This window comes from Eucyclogobius newberryi, unplaced genomic scaffold (genome assembly GCF_026437365.1).
Source record: "Eucyclogobius newberryi isolate DKJ021-1_F unplaced genomic scaffold, fEucNew1.0.hap1 SCAF_7, whole genome shotgun sequence".
Classification (NCBI taxonomy): domain Eukaryota; kingdom Metazoa; phylum Chordata; class Actinopteri; order Gobiiformes; family Gobiidae; genus Eucyclogobius; species Eucyclogobius newberryi.
In genome coordinates this window covers 10,145,102-10,169,208 of record NW_027316389.1, presented here as the reverse complement: position 1 = coordinate 10,169,208, position 24,107 = coordinate 10,145,102, and the positions used below count along the sequence as shown (strand labels likewise).

Sequence of the window (24,107 nt, the reverse complement as noted above, 5' to 3'; positions counted from 1 at the left end):
AGTTTGTTAAAGATGAAAGATGACCCTGTGATAAGTGCCCAGTTCTTTTATATCATGCAGCTTCTCCTTTCTCTTTAACTTGCTCAGAAGCAGACAGCTTTCCTCAAAAATGGAGTTCTCGAGCGGCACGAAGCCCTCAGAAATAGCGACGCAATCAACCCCTGCTCACACCTTTCTGTTCCCTCTCTCTCGCGCTCTCTCCCTCTCACTGCGCTGACTATTAACCAACATGTTTTACTGTAACAAAAAACCCAGGGCTCCAAGGTTAAAGGGACTGTTAATAATGAGACATGTATCAGCCCACGTGCACTCAGTCTCTTCCACTCAAATGCACATATACACTACAGACGTGATCTATGGACACGGCCTCCACTGACACACACAGCCCACTCATGTAAACCTCCATTCAGCCCGTACAGAGTATTTGTGATCTTTTTTCAACACTACATCACTATGCTGCGACAGACATGCAAGGGCACTAGAAGAATATACACAATTTGACACTTCTGATAGAAAGGATCAGTGTGAACTTTCAGTTGGTTGCGTGAAGAAGAAAAAAAGGAACTTTCAGTACAAATCTAACCTGTGAGTATGTTGAGGCGTAAAGCAGTGCAAATCATGCTGCAATTGTCTGGTAAAGGTGTTCTTCCAAAACACATGCTTCGATTGCTACCGGATACATTTATGAGGTGAGTTTGAGTGTTTTAAACTCCGCAGATGGAGAAACAGAATTACAGATGTGTTATTACGGCTGCTTTACTACTCCCTCATTGCACCTCAGCCTCTGTATCTATTTGTCTTTCCCACTTCTGAGGTATTTTGAATTTTATCACCCCTGCGTGCCAAAGCTTATTCAGTAAGCTATTTATTTCTCTATGTCCATGTGTCTGTCTCTTTAAAAGTAACAGCGCTTTTTCTAAGTTCAAATTTGTTACACTTTCTCCGTCACCTGCTGTCAGTGCACATTTACCGTATTTACCATAAGTCGCAACCGGAGAATAAGTCGCACCAGCCAAAAAATGCATGATAGAGAAGACAAAAACATATATAAGTTGCACTGGAGTATGAAATAAGGTTGCAAGCGTGAAAATAACAAATAATATCACATATAAGTCGCTACGGCGTATAAGTATATAAGTATAAATATAAGTATAAGTCGCACCCTGGCCAAAACTATGAAAAAAGGTGCAACGTATAGTACGGAAAATACGGTAGTCTGTCAGTAGAAAAAGCTTCAGTTGTAGTCATCTGGACTCAGTTAGAAAAAATAGACGTTTCGACTCTCATCCAAGAGTCATTGTCAATAAAAGAATTTAGATCGAGAACTCCGATATTTATACTGTTCTGTGGTAAGACCCGCCCATTGGGTAGTCTGTCAGGTAACAAGCCAGTCACAGCCAGTGTTCCTGCTCTCAGTGAAAACATGGGGACAGTCCATTAGAGGCTTTAAAAAGGGCAAATTAGAAAACCATTAAAAGCCATTTGGAATATTCATATCTGGTCGTACAAGTTTATCTCTGAAAGCAGACAAAGTCAAAACAAACCAGTCCACAAAAAGAACAGCACTGAGCGAGCCGCCGTCCTCTCATTAGGATGCAAATGCTCAGCCTCTCGTACACAGCCAAACCACAACACTAAAATAAATGTTGCTGCTTCAAGCGAAAGTGGACTTTAGTTCTGCTGGCTGTGGTAAATGACCCAAGGAGCGGTGGCAGTCAGGATCTTTGCTTGTTTGGCAGAAAGTTGTACTGTAAATACCATATGCTGACCCCCTTTGAGAGCAGGTCAAATTTGTGCACTTTTAGCTGAACGTTCACAGCTCAGGGGTTACAATGGAGGAGTGCAGGAGGAAAAGTTTGTGAAAGTGTGAATACAGCTGTCCTATAGGATAATGGGGCTTTAAAGTTATGCCATTTTGAATAACGGAGATATAGTTGCAATTAATAAGCCACACGAGTGCACAGACTGATTGCTGGGTTTCAGATGACGTCAGATTATAGAGGCCTAAACGTTTGATGGAGATGTGGGGCCGGTACCGGTAATTATGTAATTGTGTTATTATGCCAAATGTTATTGTTATATATTGATGTCAAGAGTCCAGTCACTTCAGCCACACTATGACTGACCCTTGTTCCACAGACCAGTCGCCTAGGAGTTCTTTGGCATGGTTATTGTGATGGCAGAATATGTCTCCTAAACAGACTTTTTTAACGCATAAAATCTTATCTGTACCCATACTTTTTAATCATAAGGCCGATCTCAGCAATTCATAATACAGATGTTTAATAATTCCGAGTGGCACTGTGAGATGTGGCTAGAGCCACAAACAAGAAAAAACTTAGGTTTATTGTGTAATGCACTGGGTATGGATAATGTTAGATGGATTATGCACAAAAAAAAAAAATATATATATATATATATATATGTATTTTTTTTGTCATATGTTGATGAAAAGGAAAAAGATGTTACTAAGGTGCACTAGCTTTGTTTTGCATGTCCGCCCAATATAAGTTACTATCACTGGAGATAAGGCGGTTTATCACAAAATCAAATCAGCATTTGGTAAGAAATTATTATTTTCTGTTTACAGCTGCTTTTTGTTATCTTGTTTTCACCCTATGTTCTATCCAATCACCTCGCTGTGGTGCTTAGCTTCTCCTTAGCTAAAGGGTATTGGGGCCAAAACAAGCAGACTGCTTTGAAAGCTACTACAGGACTTCTTGTGCCGAGTGTCCACCGCGCAATTTTAGTTGTCTGTGACAAAGATTTCTGATTGGGCTGAGCAAAATAATATGTCTGTTTGCCGTAACCCGACCGACCCGATATGAAACTAGCCGACTGAAAAATAAATATCAACATCCATCCATCCATCCATTTTCTACCGCTTGTTCCCTTTTGGGGTCGCGGGTGACTGGAGCCTATCCCAGTGACTTCGGGCCTCAACATTTTGCTGAAAAAACATCAAAATCTTTTAATTTTCAATTATTTCGCCGACTCACCGACCGGTCTTTCCTGAACCACCGTGTCAAATATTTTTATCACGCTTATAAACTCGACTTTCATCCCAACGGACTGATGACGCACCGTGTAGCACATGTGCGTTTTAATTTTCAGTCCTCCACGTGCATCTGTTACATTAGTTAGAGAATGCGCGTAAAAGTCGTCATATTGCCTTCAACAAGGTGGTTTATGTTGTTGTCATTGTTGTTGTTTTATGGCGGTTGGCATCCAATTGTTGCATTACCGCCAGACTTCCTTGTCGCGCCACTGACATGTCCAGAGTAATGCCAGGCTCTGTCAGGGTGTGAATATTTGACTAATGCAAATGCATTCTGGGATTGAAACACGCCCAGCAGCGTCATCACAACAAACATGGCGGTGCCCGTGTGCCCCGCATGTTCCCCCCGCTTGCCTTAGCTACCAAAATAAAGGATAGCGGCGTACAAAAGGTCGATTGAAATATCTTAAAATCGTGAGATTTAGTCTCCAGATCGGATTGATAGAGACGTTTTCCGTCATTGACTGTGGGTCAGTGACCGAGCCAGATGAAAAATGTTGACTCGGGTTACAGCAAACAGACAATTTATTTGGGGTAGCCTTGTGGGGAAAAATATGAGTCAAGTGTCTTACAGTGAGACAAAGACAAAGATTACATTTGGAACCATTGTATGACCATCGACAAGCTGTGATTTATATCAAACATATTTTGGAATCTCGATCACATTATCAATCTCTGTCTAAAATGTAAAGACAGGCACAACTCAAAGTGACAGCAGAAGAGCTCCACCATCAACAGTTGCTCACACCTGCTGCAGTGAAATGAGACTTTCTTGGCCAGACGTAACTCACGGGTCAAAAGACAACCTGTGCATCATTACTCTGGACCATATGTCTGTGTAAATATCTCATGTTACAATGTAACACTCACTCGATAAGTACGAGCTCAGGAGCAGATGAACCAGATGTGAAGGCACAGACACAGGTAAATCAGCTCCCACAGAGTATTAAAGGACAGAGGGGACAGTAGGGACAGAGGGGACAGTAGGGACAGATGTGATGTGTTCTTTGTATGTTAAACTTCAAAATGCTGCGTGTTTCATTACAAACCAAGTCATATTCACTGAGAAATTAGTCTAATTAGTCCTGCAGTGCAGCAAACTGCAGGTGCACCGTGAGACCCCCGGTTCAAAAGACGCATCACTACCACGTTTATTTATGTGTAAATATCTCATGTTACAACGTGGGCTCCTGCGGTTTATTGACTGGTGCAGCCCGTATGTGGACAAGATCTATTTTCTTCATAAATTTCATGTGAGCTGCTTTTATTCAGGAGCGCTGAATAGCCTGAAAACGTCGGTACTCCAGTAATGAATTTGTTTTCGCAAGATGATGAATGAAAAAGGCAGAATAGCTTAACAAATAAATTCTGGTGTTTCATTTACGTATTATCGTTCAGTTCCGCTATTTTCATTGCCCAAGCAACTGCAACTGTGTACTTTCTTATTAAGATCTTAAGATCTCATGTATTCTGAGTCAGATCAATATTGTAATGATAGTTGACAATGTTTACACAAGGGAGAATACAACAATGAAAAATCTATAGAAATATGTATAGATATGTCAGTTGCAAATAAAATCCACCGAAACATCGTTCATGTTGTTTGTTGTTGACAAGCTGTAACTCTCATGGATGAGCGGAGACGGACAAGGTTTCTGATTGCTACAATTGCTCTCATTTGATTTGAGGCAACACTTTGGGATTTGCCAGGATCTGGGATAAAGAGGATTTCGCCCACTTTGTAATCCGGTTCTATCAGGATCCAAAAGCGGGCATGTTTGTGTTTATTCCGGAGCTTGTGTGTCAGAGGCAGGTGTGGGTGGGATACACCGAGTACCAGACGATCTGCAACGAGAGCTAATTTACAAGGAGAATAAAAGCCCAGCAGGCAGTGGCTCAAAGGGAAGCGCTCCGGTTAAATGCAGTGGTGCCCTTGTTTGTTTGCAATCACCCCTGTTAAATAGTGCTGGTAATATTGGTGTTAAATAAAAACAGCTCTGAGAGGAGGACTCTGCATGTTTAAAGGGGTCAAACTGCCCTCCGGAGTGGACCGATAGCTTTAGAATACTGATGAAAATGACAGGGTTCCTTTAGAATTTAAGATAAGATAAGATAAGATATTCCAACATGAAGCCCTTTGGGGCTTCATGTTGATTAACACAAGCTTTAAATTGTCTAAGGACCAAAAATGCAGAAAAAACTATACTATACTGGTTAGTTATCATCGAATAATAAAAAAAAAAACAGAATAAGAAGTGCAAAAAAAACCTGAATAAAACGTGCAATGTAAATTATTATATATGTATCTTTTTTTTTTAACAGCAGGTAGCACAGAGCTCACTAAATTATTATAAAATACATAAACCATACTTGGAAAGCTCTGAATCTGTGGCCGGAGCCAAACTATGTTTCATTATTTACTTCCAAAGGATGTAGTTTGGCAGACAGCACCGGTACTTCTTGGTATTAAGCCTCATTTATGCTCCATTTTCATATGTAAACAGCTCCGTGTGTTCAAGCACGGCTACTTCATTTATACCTCCAACAGTTTCTAACGTCAAGGGAGTGTGTCTGGTAAATAACCATCAGAGGGCACACAAGGTCAGTAAGAGATGTCACCAAAACAGACGGAAATGTGCAACTATAAAAACAAACATTAAGCACACACAGCTGTTTTTAAATTACATTTGTCGGAAGAGAGTCATGAAAATGAGGTGTAATTTATTTGTTTTGCAGCTTGTTCTATTCATTAAAACAAAAAAGTTCAGCTTTTACCGTCGAGCTGCACTCACTACTGCCCCAAGTGGTCAGCACAAGAATAGCAGATCCGTAAGAAAAATGACATAAAACTCATAAAATAAAAGGTATATCCATATGTGTCTCGAACGCGGAACATAAATGAGCTTATACCATCATATTTTGCTGGTTTATTCTGTGTAGGCGGTTATAACTTGTCACGATGAAAACAGGCAGGTTGTCATAATGATGGATTGATCATAGTGTGTATTCAGCCCATTTCTTTTACATCAGCTTGCTTTCAAACCTAGTCACAGTAGCAGAAATCTTTCTCAGAGTCATCCTGGTCTCAAACAGCCTCAAACTCCCCATGGAAACTCTGAAAGCGCGTTTCCAACTTCACCCATCTCTGCCTAAAAGCCGATGCTCGTTTTTGCCGCATCAGGATTTTTCGCTACTTTCCAAGGGTGCGATAGATATTCACGCTCTCACCTTCTACTCCCAAAATGCATCATTAGGTTTCACTGAGAAGCAATGTGGGCTGACTGACTGGTGGGGTCATCCATGTGCACTGGCTTTATCATTACTTAGACTTCAATTAGACTGAGGTTATGAAAGCGGAGGTGCTTAACCCTGGAGTCTCTGGGGAACTGCGGTGCGGTATCTTGCATTAAACAAGGCTTATAAACATGCATAATAATGCATAATAATATTCAATATACTATATTATACACAAAAAAGTAAGTAATACTATGTTGTGGAATACTAGAACACTTTTTATATGTAATTCAAGTTCTAAAACAAAATCCCTCTGTCATCAATAAGCAATAAGAGACAATTTAACACTTTTTTTTTTTTTTAAATTAAACAATAATTTTTCAAAAAATTGTGTAATTTATATAGATTTCCCCCCTTGTTTTCTGTATGGTTGCTAAGTAACAATTGTGGAATTACCTTACCTAGATTTGAGTGAAATGTGTGTACAAAATAGCAAATCTAGGAAAATTATACAATAAACCCATTTTAGCTATTGGTCCATATACAAGTGGCATGCAGTGACTTTTATGGATGGGCAAGCAGACCTGGGGTGTTCATTAATATTAACTGGAGGATAGAAAAGTGAAAAAATAAAATAAAAAGAGTGGACATAAAACCTAGGTCTCCTGTGAAGGGCAAACACCTATCCTACCGAGCTGAACCCACATACTGCATCATATCAGTGTGCTCAATGAATAATCATTGACCAATTCATAACACACATGACTGACATCTAGTCATTAGAAACCTAAAAGGCAGTTTTTAAGTTTTTTTTTTTTTTAAATCTTGGCGTCGCTGTTGCTTCACTGCTCCTCGCACATGTGCAGTTTGGACAAAACCTGCAAACATCCTTGACTCTCACACAGGTTTATTCAGCGTGGTTTGAGCACAGATCCATGGGTTTGAGGCTGTGTGGTCCTCAGAGCGCCTGTGCAGACCTCTAAAAGAAGCTGCTGTCCGCTCTGGCTCTAAAAGCTTGTGTTAGAGAGCGGAGCATGAACGTGCCTCTGAACACGGACTGAGTCGTTGTGGTAAAAGCAGAATCATGCTTCCTGCGCAGTACTGCCCAGTGGCCTGTAGAGGGCACAGGACTGTTTTCCGCCGCACCCTTATACTTATACAACCCAAACACCTAGTCCTGACTATGCTTAGCTCAGGATCTGAAGATGGGCCCCACTGCTCCCGACACGTTGCTCCTGCGGCATTGAAGGTGTACAGTGTACAGTACCTTAACCCAGCGATTATCACAGAGTACAGAGTCTTTCTCCTATTTGTGGGGGCAGTGACTTGTTTAACAGTAGATAATGAATGAAAGCAGAGGAGGTGGAAGTGTCTTTACTGATTAAAATATCCCGCAGTGTGGAGCAACCTCCTGATGCATAATAAGGCGAAGATCAGTGTCAAACCAAGCGAGTGCAATATGGAAATCTCAGCTGATTTTACAAACACAATTATTTAAAACCAGAGGAGGCCAAGGGTAATGCATGCAATTTAAATAACTGTTTAAAGACTGTGCAGAAAAGGTCACATACTGTATGTCTCTGGACTGTTAGAGGAAATTTGCATCTTCAGTTAGCTATAATTTGGCTTTGCAGAGTTTATTCAATTTGTATTGGCACAGGTAAAGTCACCCTGAGGTAGAAATGTGGCGCTTCAAGTGTGCAGAGTTTAATTCATCAACAGCCATGCTCAAATACATTTGCACAGGTTTTCAGAACTATCGTCATATTATAAGATTCATTATAGGTGCACTATGAGGGTCTGCCAACTGCTTGTGTTTGCACTGGAGATGAATGTTCCACAGTATGGCATTCAACGTCTTTATCATCAACAAGCAGGTGATGCCACAATGGTAAGTTAAAGGTCAGAAATGTGAAGAGTAACAGTAAAATGTATGTTTTGAGATATAAAATCACCTGTAGTTGAATTCAATAGGTTTAATGCCATACTGTGGAACTAGGGAGAATATCATCCCCATTGAGAGATGTGGGTGGTGAAATGTTACATGTTGCACCTTTAAACATGCACAATGTAAATAAAACTGTTAAAACTGTTAAAAAAGTTAATCATAATATAGGGCCTGGACGTTGTCAGTCCCATAACCTTATACCATATATACAGATGCCTCATGGAGTTTATCAATATGTTTTAAATGTATTGCATTGCATTTCTGAATGGGTACTGGGCCTAGCACAATAATTGCTTTATCGACTAAAAAGTATTTATCACGTGTAAATTTTCTTGGCATTCCTGGGGAAATGTTTATATTTGTTTTTATTTATTTATTTGCTGTAGAGAATGAAATATGGAACTTGTAGGAGCCAAAATGCACCTCTCTCACAGCCATAGTGGCGCCTTGGTTAGAATCAGGTTATTTTCAAAAATAGTGTCCAGATGACTACAGCATAATGTCTTCTACGATGGAACACTCCTGGATGAATGAGGGATTACATAGAATGCTGTTTATTATATATTATGTTGCATTTTTGTTATTGTGATACACCTTTTTGTACCACGATTGAAGTAGCAGAGTCCAACAAAATGCAAAATCACAGTCAGCATAATTCAAGTTTCAACTATGTGTTCAGCTTGCAAACACACAGACATTAATTTAAACAGCACACAGCAGTATACACAATATATCTTTTCTCTTAGTTGTCTTTTTTGATCTTCTGTGCGCTGAAGCTCATTTTATCTCACTCTTTCTATCTGTCCATCACTATCTTCTCTGCCCCTTGTGCCAGCAAGATCTTCCGGTGATTGGAACCCGTCTTGGGTGAGAATTGAGACGGCGCTGAGCCAATGCTAATAGAGTGTTTCAATCAGAGAGTTGCTGAGTGTGTGCAGGCAATAGATATGAGGACATCAATCAAGAGACGTGCTGCAAAAGAACGAACGCATAGCAGGCTGTTGTTTGGACAAAATCACTCCACCATTTATCCAAAACCTTTCCACGAATAAAGCCAGAAAGAGTGTTGAGATTTTGAAGTGGTACAAGGCCAGAAGGAGATAAGGAGAGGCGGAAGAATGCCGATAAGACTGGGTACAAGATACAAAAAATGTGTGACCAAGTGTGTGGTAGAAAGTAGCACTTTTTGAAATGTAAGTGAGGATTTTATCTCAAAAGAAGAATTATTCCATTCTGCAGGCTGAATAATAATATTGTCTCTTTATTTGTTCCATATGAGCACTGTTGAGGTGTGCAGCAGTAAGTTCAACAGATTAAAGATGGGCTGCAATGTTATTTGAAATTGTGCTGTGAAGTCCTCGTTGGCCGTTAGTATCCAAGTCTTAATATATTCAGATATTCTGCTTAAAAACATAAACTTTTATTTCAAAGAATTACGCTGTTTTGTTGCGTCCATGTCTTTGCCTTCTCTTAACCCGGAAGTGTGTCGTCATAGCGGGACACACTGAGGATATTTACACTGAAGTGGAGAGCGAGAGCGACCAAAATACAACTAAATCCTCGTCAAGTGAGCAGATTTCAACAGATGATGAACAGCATATGTTGAAGAACATGTCCTGCAACTGCTGCCTCATATATTTGAGCCGGACGTGGATGCATAAAGTTAGCACTCTCCCCGTGAACAACAACATCACGCACACGGTGTCAGTCAGTCAGCCGCATACGGCGACTACGTAAAGCACAGACAAACTTACTTTTTTGCATATTTTGCAAGTCTATACTTTGCGAGGTTTTGGAAACTGTCTTCTGTGAACTGTCGGTAGCCACACATCACCGCTGGGATTCCAAAAAACATTCTCAAGTCCGGGACAAGTCCAAAAACGTCCTCTAATCTTCTGTTTTGGCGACTTAAAGAGTCCGTTTCCCTCTTGAGAGCAGTGCACTGCTTCACATCTCCGTGTCATTGCAAGATCCGTCGTGTAAAAAGTAAAATACAGCTCTGTTTAGCACATGGCCAAGTGTAACAATGTGGCTCTGGCTACAGCATATCACCGTTGTGACGTCACTGATTTTGCGACCGCTCTTAAAGCATTTGGTTACCATGGCGGTTGCTATGCGTTCTCGGGTTTGGCGGAATGAACTCGAGAAATGTTTTGGTCATTTGTTAAAACTAACCGTCCAGACTCCGTTGTGAAAAACTGATAGCTGTATTCCACTTATTAAAAAATGTTGCAGCCCATCTTTAATGTAAGAAGTTAGGTTTGATTTGATTGCTCAACTGGAGCACCTGGACTCACCTGGATTCCCCGGGAACCTACGCCAGGATCCTGTTTGTGGACTTCAGCTCTGCATTCAACACCATCCTCCTGCTCTGCTCCAAGACAAGCTCTCCCAGCTCAACGTACCCGACTCCACCTGCAGGTGGATCACTGACTTCTTGACGGATCGGAGGCAGTGCGTGCGGCTGGGGAAGAATGTCTCAGACACGCGGACTATCAGCACAGGAACTCCACAGGGCTGTGTACTTTCTCCCCTGCTCTTCTCCCTGTACACAAACTGCTGCACCTCCAGCCACGAGCCAAAACGAATTAAGTTTCCGGACGACACCACCCTCATCGGGCACATCTCTGACGGGGATGAGTCTATCTACAGGAGGGAGGTAGACCCTGGACACGGACTATTTGAGGCTACGGTCCATCCGGACCAGAACCTCCCGTCACAAGAACAGTTTCTTTCCCTCTGCCGTTGAACTCATGAACACTACCTAAGCACCTTGCCCTCACTGTTCACTTTCTATTGCACTACAAAACTTTATATTTTATTATGTACATATCATCACTTCCTATTGCACTACATAACTTTATACTTTATTATGTACATATCATCACTTCCTATTGCACTACATAACTTTCTATTTTGTTATGTACATATCATGCCGTTTAGTATTCAATGTTCAATGTTTTGTTGTTTGTCTCCATCAAATCACCAGGACAAGTTCCTATGTCTGTGAATTTTGTTCATGACAAATGGCAATACACATTATTCTGATTCTGATTCTGAAATTTAAAATTTTGAGTTTTTGAACCTATTATCTGTGAATTATTTGTAAACAATATGGATAAGTAAATGCTACCATAAAACACAATAATCAAAGTTTTTGTCTCCTAATACAGGGTTAGGGGACCGGTACCGGTCCGTAACGCGTTTGCTACCGGGCTGCACAAAAACAGTTAATAATTTATCAGCAACAGCATCTTCTCTTTTTCGCCTGACACGCTAATAAGCTTGTCCGTAGATATATAAAGAAAAGTCTGATAGGAAATTGCCAATGAAATTGCCATTAGATATAATGGCAAGTATATTATATCCATGCTCTTGTCCTGCGTGAGAACCTTTCTGATACGTGCATTATACATGATACGTCATCACGGATGCGTCATATCAAACACGCTGCCCAAAAGTAGACTCACAAGCCAGCGAAAAAGAAAGCTAAATTTCATAGTCAATACCAGGAGTCCTACTTAAAATACGGGTTTATCGCTACAGGTGATACTCACGCACGAGTCCGCTCTGCATAATATGTGCAGCTAACGAGGCAATGAAACCTTCAAAACTGCAGCGGTGAGTGGATCGAGGGATATATGACATGTTCCAAACATTAGCAGGGATTTTGGAGGACACGTCACCTGGGGCAGCATTCTCCAGCTGCTACGCAATCACCTGTTTTTGCTTTTACAAGAGTTTGAGCCTCACTTCCCATGCACAAAAGATCCACAAACTGCACATGAATGGATCCGCAACCCATTTGTGAGTAAACCGGGCGAATCGAGCATATCTGTGCAACAAGAGGATCAGCTGTAGGAAATTGCAAAAGACGGTGGTCTTAAATGTATGTTTGAGGCAACAACACTGCCGACATTCTGGATGAAAATCAAGCCAGAATATCCTGACATCGCCATAAGGGCACTAAAAAAGTTAGTACCATTTCCAACATCCTAACTGTGTGAAGCGGGCTTTTCTGCAGTGATGGCAACAAAGACAAAATCACGGAGAAGACTGGACTTAAGAAACACACTGCGGGTGTCATTGTCTCCCATCACTCCTAGATGGGACCACCTCATCGCACAGAATCAAGCACAGGGCTCCCACTGATTCAGCCGTGTGGTGAGTGGTAATTTCATCCCTGTCCTAATATACTGATATAATGTGCAGTTTGGAAATCAACTATTTATTTTGTTTGGCAGATAGAAGCCTCGGTTAGGTGCTGAGGACTGGATCTGTAATCTAAAGTGTGCCGAGTGTCCCAGGTTGGTTGGACCATTGCTGGGGGCCATGTGGACAAATTACCCACACCAGCACAGGGTAGCGCACACAGCAGCTCACAGCAGGGGCTCATAGAGGGCATGTATCAGCTCCATACAGCGGCTTGTTCAGAAGGAAAAGGAGCTGACAGGAGAGAGGAAAAGGAAAAGCAAACGCTGAAACATGCCACATCAATCAGCTGTCAAACCCTCAGCTACAGCAGCCACACCGAGTCTGTGAGTCTCAAACACAGCAACACACGTCAGGGATGTGATAAATGTGGGAGAAGATGTTCTGTCTAAAACACTGACATGAAAAATGACATGACATGTTTTACAATCAGAGCATAACACCCCTATTGTGCACGATTGCTTCTTATTTATTTATTCTATAAAAAGATTCAACACCAGGATTTAAGCAAAGAGATAAGAACATAATTTTATGTTCAGCAATGCTATAAGTCCAGTTGTCAAGTGCTTAGTTAAATTCAGATGGAAACTGTTTTGATCAGTGTGTTACATTAACAGATCTGTTTCCTTTACCCATTAGTTAAGGATAGTTGGTGATTATGCTGATTAAGATATAAAGTGTTACCATTAGTGAGGCTGGGCTGGTATTTACTTTATGCTGTAGAGTGAAAGTGCCCCCTATTTGCATTTTTGCTTGTTGAATGTGTTGGATATTGATGCTGATCTGGTGTCTGCCGCTTATGCCTGAGAGATGAAAGAGAATATGAAATGAGCATGGATTCAGAGGTAAAGAATGTTAATGTTCTCATTTAACACATTTTTCAGAAAGTCACTGAAATGAGGTTTCATTCTCTGCCACAGTTGCAACTATATTTCAAAGGAATCCTTTATCCTTTGCACCAGACAAAAAAAAACCCACGAAAAAAAAAAAAAAAAACTACTAAACTGTCCACTCCTAAATGAAAGTGAAGTGCCATATTGGATTTAGGCTTACACAAAGTACAATGCTGCACACTACTTTCTGTTGTGTGTGAAATGTACGAGAGGCTCGCTGCCAACTCCACTCAACAACACAAACTACGTTGATCATGCGGAACAAAGACCTGCTGTGTGGACTTAACATAGCAATGGGGAGGGGAAAACAACATGTAATCAAAATCGAAAAGGAAAAACTGCTTTGGATTGTAATTTTCACAGAGCCTGAGGTATGAGAGCAGGGACAATCCTCTGACATATGAAGCTCACAGAGAATGACACAGCCCAGAGACTGATCTGCATTTGAAATACACACCAGAGACACCAGTCGTCATTGAGTTAAACACAATTTCCATAAATTAGCAAGCTCGAGTAACATGACACAAAAAAAGTTATTATCATAACAAGGGTGCAAAATAGCACCTTTTTGCATCAGTTGAGAACTTTAACTCAATAATTAACAGCAAGAAAAGCTATTTGCCTCTGCTTGGGATCACAGCACCCCTCTGCCTGTTCCTCTGGCATCTTTTAGACCGTTTTAATTATTTCTTGGCAAACTCACGCTATGACTAAACACTCACAGGACCCACATTCAACGTTTCCTTTTAACTCTTCCTCTTTCCTCCTTCACTATCAGCCTGGCAGGTTTTCTGTCAGCTGCAGAGTGTATATGAACATCTGATTAGCCTAATCAATCCTGTACTTTGCAGAGAATGAGTCTTGCAATAGTCTTTTGAATCTTGCTGTCAACACTTATTGTGAATAAAGGCTTTTGCAAGAGGGCATTATATAATATTTATTTTATTGTGTATTTTATTTATTATTTTATAGTCATTAGCTACATAAAGGAGTCGTGGTATGGCATTAGGAGATACACAGCCAATATTTGTATAAAATAGATGTTAACTAATTAAAGTACTGCAGCAAATTTGTTCAGCACCACGGACAGCTCTCATACTCAGTGTCCTTGTTCAGCACTGAGCACATTGGTTTGTATATGGGGTCATCATCACAAAACATTATAATAATCCCATCTCTAATCTTTTTGTTCAACCAAATGTGTGCAGACTGTTGAAATGTTTGAAGGATTACAATAACAAGCTGTGTCTGTGTTGTTAGAAGATTATCCTCTCTTATCAGCACAGTGTGTTTACAATCATTAGTAAGTTTGTTCTGTCCATAATAGATGTGATTGGCCCAGAGTGAATTAGCCAACTAACTGCACTCATGTAAGAACACATAAAACTGACTGCTAGGATAAGTCGTTGCAGCCTCATTTGCCTTTTGTAATTCACAATTTAATTATAGAGTTCTTTTTTCTACTTTGTCGTTGCTGTGCTATATATTATCAACGTATTATGATAGATATTTGTATTTACTAGATAATAAATACAATATTAAAATGTGTTGAAAATAATAACTTTTACTTTCATTTCTTTAATGGTCTCACCTTCCAGTATGATCGGCATACAGGCTGTCAAAACGTTTTATCCAACCAAAGGGTTTACCAAGCTTGAATTTTGAATGATTCAGCTCTGTATTTGTATCAGTTCAAATGATACAAATAAAAAAGGTAAAAAATGTTTGAAGCTCAAGATGGAGAACCATTGATTAAAATACCTATTTCTCTTTTGGATGCAGCATTATTGCCTGAAATTTACGGCATATAATTACTATTATTGAGGGTCCAAAATCATAGCAAAGTGGAACAGTTTAAATAATAATAAATTACCTTTTGGTTCCCTGTGCTATCCATGGGTTTCAGAGTGAGGAAAATGTTGCACCATTGCCATAGCTATGCACATACAAACAGGAATCTGAAGCCCATTATTAACATTTTGTCTTTGGGTAGAACGTTTTATCTACTCATTTCTGAGGGTTCAGCTTCACCTTTGGCTCACCCCAGTTCACCTCTTCGTCTAGCTGTCCCTCCGTCCGTCCATCTGTCTGTCTGTCTCCCTCTACCGCTCCCTTTTCCCCTTCATTCTCAAAGCACCGCTGAGTTTTCATGGCAGACATCCCATCTCCTCATCCTCCCCACTTTTAAGTCCCTTCGCTTTTAACTTGAATATGACCAGAGTGAGCAGCCAGTGTAGACAGGTATCTGGTGAATAATGGATGATCGGACTGTTCCAAATTCTCTCCATTTTCAAAGCAAGAGAGTAGAAAACAACTTATACGTGTTTGCTGGGAGAGTGGGGAGGCCAGCCTGTCGACCTCTCAGTTCTGGCTAAATGCACATTCGAGGTTGTGCGCTATATAGACTCCAAGTGAGCACAAAGTGAATTTGCAGGCATCCACACAGTAATGGAAAACACTGGAGTGAATACTAAAACAATATAAAACAGTAGAAACTATCATTGCAAAAAAATAATGTGAAAATGATAAGCTTTTTGGGTTTTTCACGATGCCCTATATCAGTGGTTCTCAACCTTTTTCAGTCAATAACAACCGTTGGCATTTGTGACCCCCAAACACAAAAATAGACTACCCACAAAGTGAAAAAGTAACCTTAGTTCTATTGATTGACGTTCTTATTCAGAGCATAGGCCTAGACACATTTACCTCTGCATTTGAAGGTGTCAAGCCTTATTTAAGACTGTTATATACATTTTCAATATTTCCTACATCATCTGGGGACCCCCTGGAATCATTTCCTGAGCCCGAGGGTCAGAACCAGAGCGCTATATAACGTTTTTGTCTCCATGGCTCCAAATGGCTACAGTCCAAGAGAGATTTTTTACTAATTTTCTACATCATTCTTGAGGTTGCCTTGTAAAATCTCAGTGCCCTTAGGCCGTTCTTAAGTTCGTAGTCAGGTCGATAGTTTAGAGAACATGAAGTTGTTATTATTGATCTCTTGAGTTGGTCCTGAGTCAAAAAATGTCCACCTTATCTCACTTAAGGTGAAGTAAAATGTTTCAAAGTTCAATTTAAATGTACCTACGATGTTGGTAGAAAAGTGTCATGACAAAGAAATGTATTCTTTGTACTATAATGTGTTTTTTAATATATATATATTTCAGCAATTACAAATGAAAACATGTGGAATATTTTTTGCCAAGCTCAAAACTGAATGAAAACAATCTACAAATGTCACATTTTGATGACGCTGTGAACATATGTAATACACAATAATAACTTTTTCCTTAAAGTAAAAGGAACGTAAAAGGAAAGGAGCACTTTACTTAAACAGCATGAAGATGAAAGGACCTAACACTTAAGGACACTTCAATGTCATTCAGTTTATTGCCTGCTCAGACCTATTCAGAGCAAATGTTCATGAACGAATATAATAATGATAATAACGTCAATGAGATGAACAGTCGTTTTCAACACCAGGCATCAATTAGTGGTGTAAATAGTTACTCAACGACTGGTGAGAGCCCCGACACGGAGAATGGAGGCAAATTCAATTAGGCAAACTTTCTTAATGACACTTCTGATTACATGCTTCTTTTCTCCCCGGCTCAGTGGACAAGAGAGAGGCGCTTTAAGACTGGATCTAAAACACAGCTGGGTAAACTTTACTAATTCTGACACATTCATCAATTAGATTTTGGAGGAAAAGGAAAGTTTTTTCAAAAGTGCAATTTAAAGCGAAAGATAAACAGCCGATCTCTCTTTTAACATAAATAACTGGGGGGAAAAGTATGATCAGAATAAAACAGCCTTATCTGGAATTGAGATGAAAAGATTGTCTTTATTTACACCGTCTGTGTAATAGTCTCAAGTCGGCACACTGAGGAATTATATTTAAACAGGCTAAAACAGTCAAATCAAAATACTCACAGATGCACAACAAAACACTACTAGGTATGTTTGAGGTGAGGAGAGGGCACATGGTGTGACATGGTTAAAACGTATAGTAAAGTCAAGGTCACTAATTATGCATTCCCTTTCCTTTCCTTAGTCAAATGTAAAAAAAAAAAAAAAATGACAAAATTGTTTTTAGACTAAATGATCTGGGTCAGTTTCAGTGAAAGTCCACTTAGTACTGACAGATAAGATAAATCACTTTGTTGTTGTTGTTGTTGTTGTTGTTGTTGTTGTTGTTGTTGCTGCTTCATGAGTGACTACACCAGGTAAATTAAACTCACAGCTCATTCTGCCTCACAGGATTGTTTTAATGAATGCTTTATATTACTTCAAAAATAGATTAGTCTTGTTCTGTGACTGGTGCAGACGAAGGTGTTTGAAATGTGTCTTTTTATCTTTAGGGTTTAATTACAAGAATCCTTCCTTCTCATTATGATGCATATAAAAGAGAATGAGGAAGACGACTGGAGACGATCATTAAGACAGAACGATTGAGCTGAACTACAGTAAGTCTTGGCTACTTCAAAGTGTTGAAATAAAGTGCATCATATTTTATTAATTTTATCTTCTGAAATGTTGATCCATCGGAGGGAAATGCCACTCCATAAGCGTAGGGTGTAAAGGTAGAAGAAGTCTGACTAATAGCATGGCTAATGAGATAGGCCTGTTTATGCAAGGCTCTGGGCTAAAAACATTCTGTTTTGCCAGTTTTATCACAATCCAAACTTCAAACAAATGTATAATGCATAAATATACAGAAAATGTGTGTGACATTATTTGATGAATAAGGGATTAGCAAACATTTGGGTTGTTTGGTTAATGTCTAGTTGTATATGTTCAGGTGGCTGCAATAATACAATGAAATAATGTATGTTTACTGTGTGATGTTTTGTATTTGTAGAGGAACAGCACCACCAGTCCGACTTCTCCAGGACATAATCTATGGATTGGATGTTTATTCTATCTGAACGAAGCTGGAGTCTCCTTTTAGGTCAAGTGGTCCACAAAGGAACAGAACTGGCCTCTGCAATTATTATAATAAATCACCAGAGAACTCCAGGTAACAATGGCACTGTGCAAATAGAGCTTAGCTGCTTAATGCTGTCCAAATGTTCCAGAAGTGAACCTGCTCAAGCAAATCCAGCAGCTGGCTCCCCAGGACTCCCCTGTGGTTTCACAGAATGTTCTGTAGAGGGGGGCTTGCAAAAAGTATTACAAAAAAATAATTTGTATTTATATAAATCCATGAGCCTTTAGCTTTAAAATATATATATATATATATATATATATATATATATATATATATATATATACACAAGCCCCTACATGGGATGTACCACCGTAACATAACTGAAGTGGCTGAAATGACAAAATCCTATGGTTAGGTCCAATGGTTAGAAAGAGCCGGTCTGAAGGACAGCACAGAGGCCCTGATCATGGCAGCACAGGAGCAGGCCCCAGATCTACCACACCAGACAAGACCCAAGGTGTAGGCTGTGCATTGGGGGCCCTGAGACAATCCCGTACATAACTGCAGGGTGCAAGATGCTGGCAGGGACAGCATACATGGAGCTCCATCACCAGGTGCTGGCATAGTGTACAGAAACATCTGTGCAGAGTACGGGCTGGAGACCCCAAGGACAACGTGGGAAACACCTCCAAAAGAGGTGGAGAACGACCGAGCCAAGGTCCTCTGGGACTTCCAGATACTGACAGACCGAATGGTAATGGCGAACCAACCGGACATAGTGGGATTTTTTCTTTTCTTTTCTTTTTTCCCCTGATCCAAATGTGTATATTTGGTTTATTTGGCCGTTATTGCTTCAACCTGTATCACTATTTGACTTCAGCCTCCCTCCAGAGGCACACAACAAACAGCTGAGTATCCCTCCACAAACTGACTACCAATATGCCATCAAACAGATCCCTTCCATTCCTGCCACTCCTGTTTGCTATTCCGAGCACATTCTACACAACTCTGCACCTCGACCTGACGGCGGGTTACTGTCAACCGGCAACACTGTCATTGGATGAAATGACAAGCGCGTCAGACGAGATGGAATAAACACAAATGGACTTTACGCTTGAGAGGAGTAAAAACAAAAGGGGATAAAGTTGGAGAAAGACAGGTCAGCCGTTTTGAAAGATAAAACGAAAATGAAAAATGTGGAAAGAATCATGGATTGACAGAACCAGAAGTCTTGTGAAATTTACAGGGAATTGATGTATTAACTCAAAAAACATGTGTTTGTATAGATTGTTTCCATAGTGACAACAGTTTGAATTCTGTGTGCATACTGAGATACAAAGTGTATTGGGCAGATGGGGGCGCTAAGCGAAGAACATGGGGAACATGTTCACTGAATGAAATGAATTAAAACACATTTTCATGTGGCACTTCAAAGACAAATTATTAATAATTAAATCCAGATTTGACATTTTAAAGTTTTCACACATATTTGCAAGACAAGATTCACTACATGATTATGTACTTGAAGGCAAATTAGTGATTCGTGATTTTAAATCCAATAAAGGCCAAATGTGAGCATTCAGACAATTTTTTACATTATTCACAAATTCTGATACACTATGTTTTATGATAATACCACATAGAGTTACCCATCCATCCATCCATCTTCTGCCGCTTTATCCGGGGCCGGGTTGCGGGGGCAGCAGTCTGAGCAGGGACTCCCATACTTCCATCTCCCCAGACACTTCCTCTAACTCCTCCGGGGGGATCCCGAGGCGTTCCCAGGCCAGCCGAGAGACATAGTCTCTCCAGCGTGTCCTGGGTCTTCCCCGGGGCCTCTTCCCGGTGGGACATGCCTGAAACACCTCCCGAGGGAGGCGCCCAGGAGGCATCCGGAACAGATGCCCGAGCCACCTCAGCTGGCTCCTCTCAACGTGGAGGAGCAGCGGCTCTACTCCGAGCTCCCCCCGTGTGACCGAGCTCCTCACCCTATCTCTAAGGGAGCGCCCAGCCACACGGCGGAGGAAACTCATTTCGACCGCTTGTATCTGCGATCTTGTTCTTTCGGTCACTACCCAAAGCTCATGACCATAGGTGAGGGCAGGAACGTAGACCGACCGGTAAATAGAGAGCTTTGCCTTTCGACTCAGCTCCCTCTTCACCACAACAGTCCGATGCAGCGACTGCATCACTGCAGCCGCTGCACCGATCCGCCTGTCGAGCTCACGCTCCATCCTTCCCTCACTCGTGAACAAGACCCCGAGATACTTGAACTCCTCCACTTGGGGCAAAGACACCCCACCCACCTGGAGAGGGCAAGCCACCTTTTTCCGGTCGAGAACCATGGCCTCGGATTTGGAGGTGTTGATTCTCATCCCAGCCGCTTCACACTCGGCTGCAAACCGTCCCAGTGCATGTTGCAGGTCCGGGTTTGATGGAGCCATCAGGACAAACATAGAGTTACCGACACGTTAAAAGTTCATAGCATTTGTCTAACAAGCTGATTTATTTACATGACTCCAGCCCTGTATACACCGCAATTTAAAGTGACCTTATAAAGTCATTGGTCTGGCCTTACCTCCTACACAGTATTTGGATCCCCTCATTATAAAGCTGGACACACAGAGTGACTGCATTTTACAGCGCCATTATTCACCAGTACAGTAAAGAGACGACCCAATGCTTTTTATGTGCCCGGATCATTATTCTTCTCTTCATATAATATTATCCCGACAGAACAAACAACAGGGAATTTGGTGTAAAATGAGGCAAACATAAAACCTAAAAAATGTTCTTTCAGAAAATGAAAGCATATGATTATTATTATTATTATTATTATTATTATTATTATTATTATTATTATTATTAGTAGTAGTAGTAGTCGTATAGTAGTAGTAGGTAGTAGTAGTAGTAGGTAGTAGTAGTAGTAGTAGTAGTAGTAGTAGTAGTAGTAGTAGTAGTAGCAGTAGTAGTAGTAGTAGTAGTAGTAGTAGTAGTCGTATAGTAGTAGTAGGTAGTAGTAGTAGTAGTAGTATTGCACAAGTAAATACTAGTAAATAGCAAACGATATGTGCAAAACTACACATCTGTTTGCACAAATAGCATAAGAGAGAGGATGGAGAGGCCACCGTGTTGAAGATAAAATGAAAAGGGTTCAGAAATTGCAAAGAGCAATGGAGATGTCAAGATAGTGGAAAATAAGATATTATTTGGTGCACTGGCATTCTGCAACTTTCAATCATTTAATGAGCAATTTCAGGGAAAGAGATGTCGCAGATCTCACACATCACTCCAGTACAAATATGTATTAGAAGCAAAGGAATAGTCTAATTAGGCCTAATCGGAGAATGGAGAATGTTCCAAAGTGGCGCACCAGAAATCTTACATGATACTGCTTTTTGATTCCAGCACAGTGGGGCTTGATAAGAACAAATGAAAACCACTGCCCTTTTTGTCCACCTGCACATGGGAGAAAGCTCAACGCCGTCATCACAGCGTTTTGTGACGAACACAACACAGATCACTACACAGGCCCTTACCTGATGCTCTGCCCTTGTAAAATATCTGGATCGGTTGCGTTGAGTGAAGCCACAAAGCTGCCAACCGGGATGTTCTCCATCATGGTGACTATCAGAGGGTCCGGGAAGAACACCGGGCCTTCATTGATGTCTAAAACGGTCACGTGAACCGTTGCCGTGGAGCTCGGGCCGTATCCCACTTCTGCTACTAAAGGATCTTCGTTCTCCACTCTGATGAGCAGTGTGTGGAACGCCGTCGCCTCATAGTCCAAAGGCTGATGACACATACATGTGAAAGACAGAGGAACAAAGAGAGGTCAGGAGAAGACGGCGACATAAGTATACCTCAGCACTCAGAATGGGGCAATTATGATTCAGAGCACGTTTAATTGCATAGAGCTGTTTAAGCTAATGGAAGGTATGGATGCAGGTCTGTTGAGCCGAGCATACCTTGATGACGGCGAGCATTCCCTCATTATCGTCAGGGTTAGTCAGGATCTCAAAGCTGGAGGTGGGATCTCCGCTGATTATTGAGAAGACGGCTCTCCACGCCCCCGTCGCCGGGTCGTCTCTGTCGTCGACTGTCAGGTTGACAACCACGCCGGTCGAGCCTTCGTACACGTATGCCTCGAACTGAACAGAGAAGCAGAACAAGAAGAGGAACAGGACAAGATGTTAGAGAGAAAACTCAAAGTAATGAATTTATTATACATTTCCTATTAAGTCCAGGATAATACTGACATGTGTGCTATCAATATTCTTTGTTTTGGCTGAACTGACCCCTGAGTGTCTTTTGTCTTCCAAGTGAGGTTAATTACAAGCGTTAAAATAAAAATTGCACTTGATAAGTTTGAGCTATAACAAAGTAGAAAATACACTGATGACTTGGTACAATAGGTGAGTATTTGTTGTTGTTGTTGACAGTATCATAGCGGTTCAACAGAAGGTAACAAAAGCTAACCATTAATAGCTCATGAAAGAAGCACTCATTTTATTAACTCCACTTATAATTAAAAAAAAAGTACAACCAACTCCTTCAAGAGTATTCAGCCATTTTTCTCACCAATTACATTACACTTTTTTATATAATATAATTACTGTTTTAAGTAAAAAAAAAAAAAAAAAAAAAAAAAAAAAAAAAACTTAAAACAGTAATTACTTAATGTATTTAAGTACTCCTCCTTGAGCCGACACCTTAACGTGGTGGAGGGGTTTGAGTGCCCGAATGATCCCGGGAGCTATGTTGTCGGGGGCTTCATGCCCCTGGTAGGGTCTCCCAAGGCAAACAGGTCCTAGGTGACGGGTCAGACAAAGATCGGTTCAGAAGCCTCTTATGACGACGACACAATCAAGGCAGTTCACGTCGCCCGGATCGGCGTCACCGGGGCCCCATCCTGGAGCCAGGCCTGGGATGGGTGCTCCATGGCGAGCGCCTGGTGGCCGGGTCTTACCCCACGGGGCCCGGCCGGGCACAGCCCGAAAGAGCGACGTGGGGCCGCCCTCCCGTGGGCCCACCACCCGCAGGAGGATCCATAGGGGGCCGGTGCAGAGAGATCTGGGCGGCAGTCGACGGCAGGGGCCTCGGCGACCAGATCTCCGGACACAGAGACTAACTCTGGGGACATGGAATGTCACCTCGCTGGGGGGGAAAGAGCCTGAGCTTGTGCGGGAGGTTGAGCGATACCGACTAGATATAGTCGGCCTCACCTCCACGCACAGTTTGGGCTCTGGAACCCATCTCCTCGAGAGGGGCTGGACGCTCCACTTCTCTGGTGTTGCCCGCGGGGAGAGGCGGCGGGCTGGTGTGGGCTTGCTGATAGCCCCTCAGCTCAGCCGCCACGTGTTGGAGTTTACCCCGGTGAACGAGAGGGTCGCGTCCCTCCGCCTTCGGGTGGGGGACAGGTCTCTCACTGTTGTGGCGGCCTACGGGCCGAACAGCAGTGCAGAGTACCCGGCCTTCTTGGAGTCCTTGGGAGGGGTACTGGACAGTGCACCGACCGGGGACTCCGTTGTTCTACTGGGGGACTTCAACGCCCACGTGGGCAATGACAGTGACACCTGGAGAGGGGTGATCGGGAAGAACGGCTTCCCCGATCTGAACCCGAGCGGTGTTCAGTTATTGGACTTCTGTGCTAGCCACGGATTGTCCATAACGAACACCATGTTCAAGCACAAGGGTGTCCATCAGTGCACGTGGCACCAGGACACCCTAGGCTGGAGGTCAATGATCGACTTTGTTGTCGTGTCATCAGACCTCCGGCCGCGTGTCTTGGACACTCGGGTGAAGAGAGGGGCAGAGTTGTCAACCGATCAC

General features: G+C 41.7%; 1 protein-coding gene across 2 annotated transcripts in view; it reads right to left on the bottom strand.

The window, feature by feature from the left end:
- cdh13 (cadherin 13, H-cadherin (heart)) overlaps positions 1 to 24,107 on the bottom strand; it is a 352,261-nt gene that overhangs the window by 40,323 nt on the left and 287,831 nt on the right. For both annotated transcript variants that reach the window (XM_072434742.1, XM_072434741.1), the window contains 2 exons: positions 22,244 to 22,426; positions 21,815 to 22,068 (listed from right to left, as the gene is read on the bottom strand). In XM_072434742.1, the coding sequence (XP_072290843.1) occupies positions 21,815 to 22,068; positions 22,244 to 22,426 (437 nt within the window). The remainder of the gene's footprint in view (positions 1 to 21,814; positions 22,069 to 22,243; positions 22,427 to 24,107) is intronic.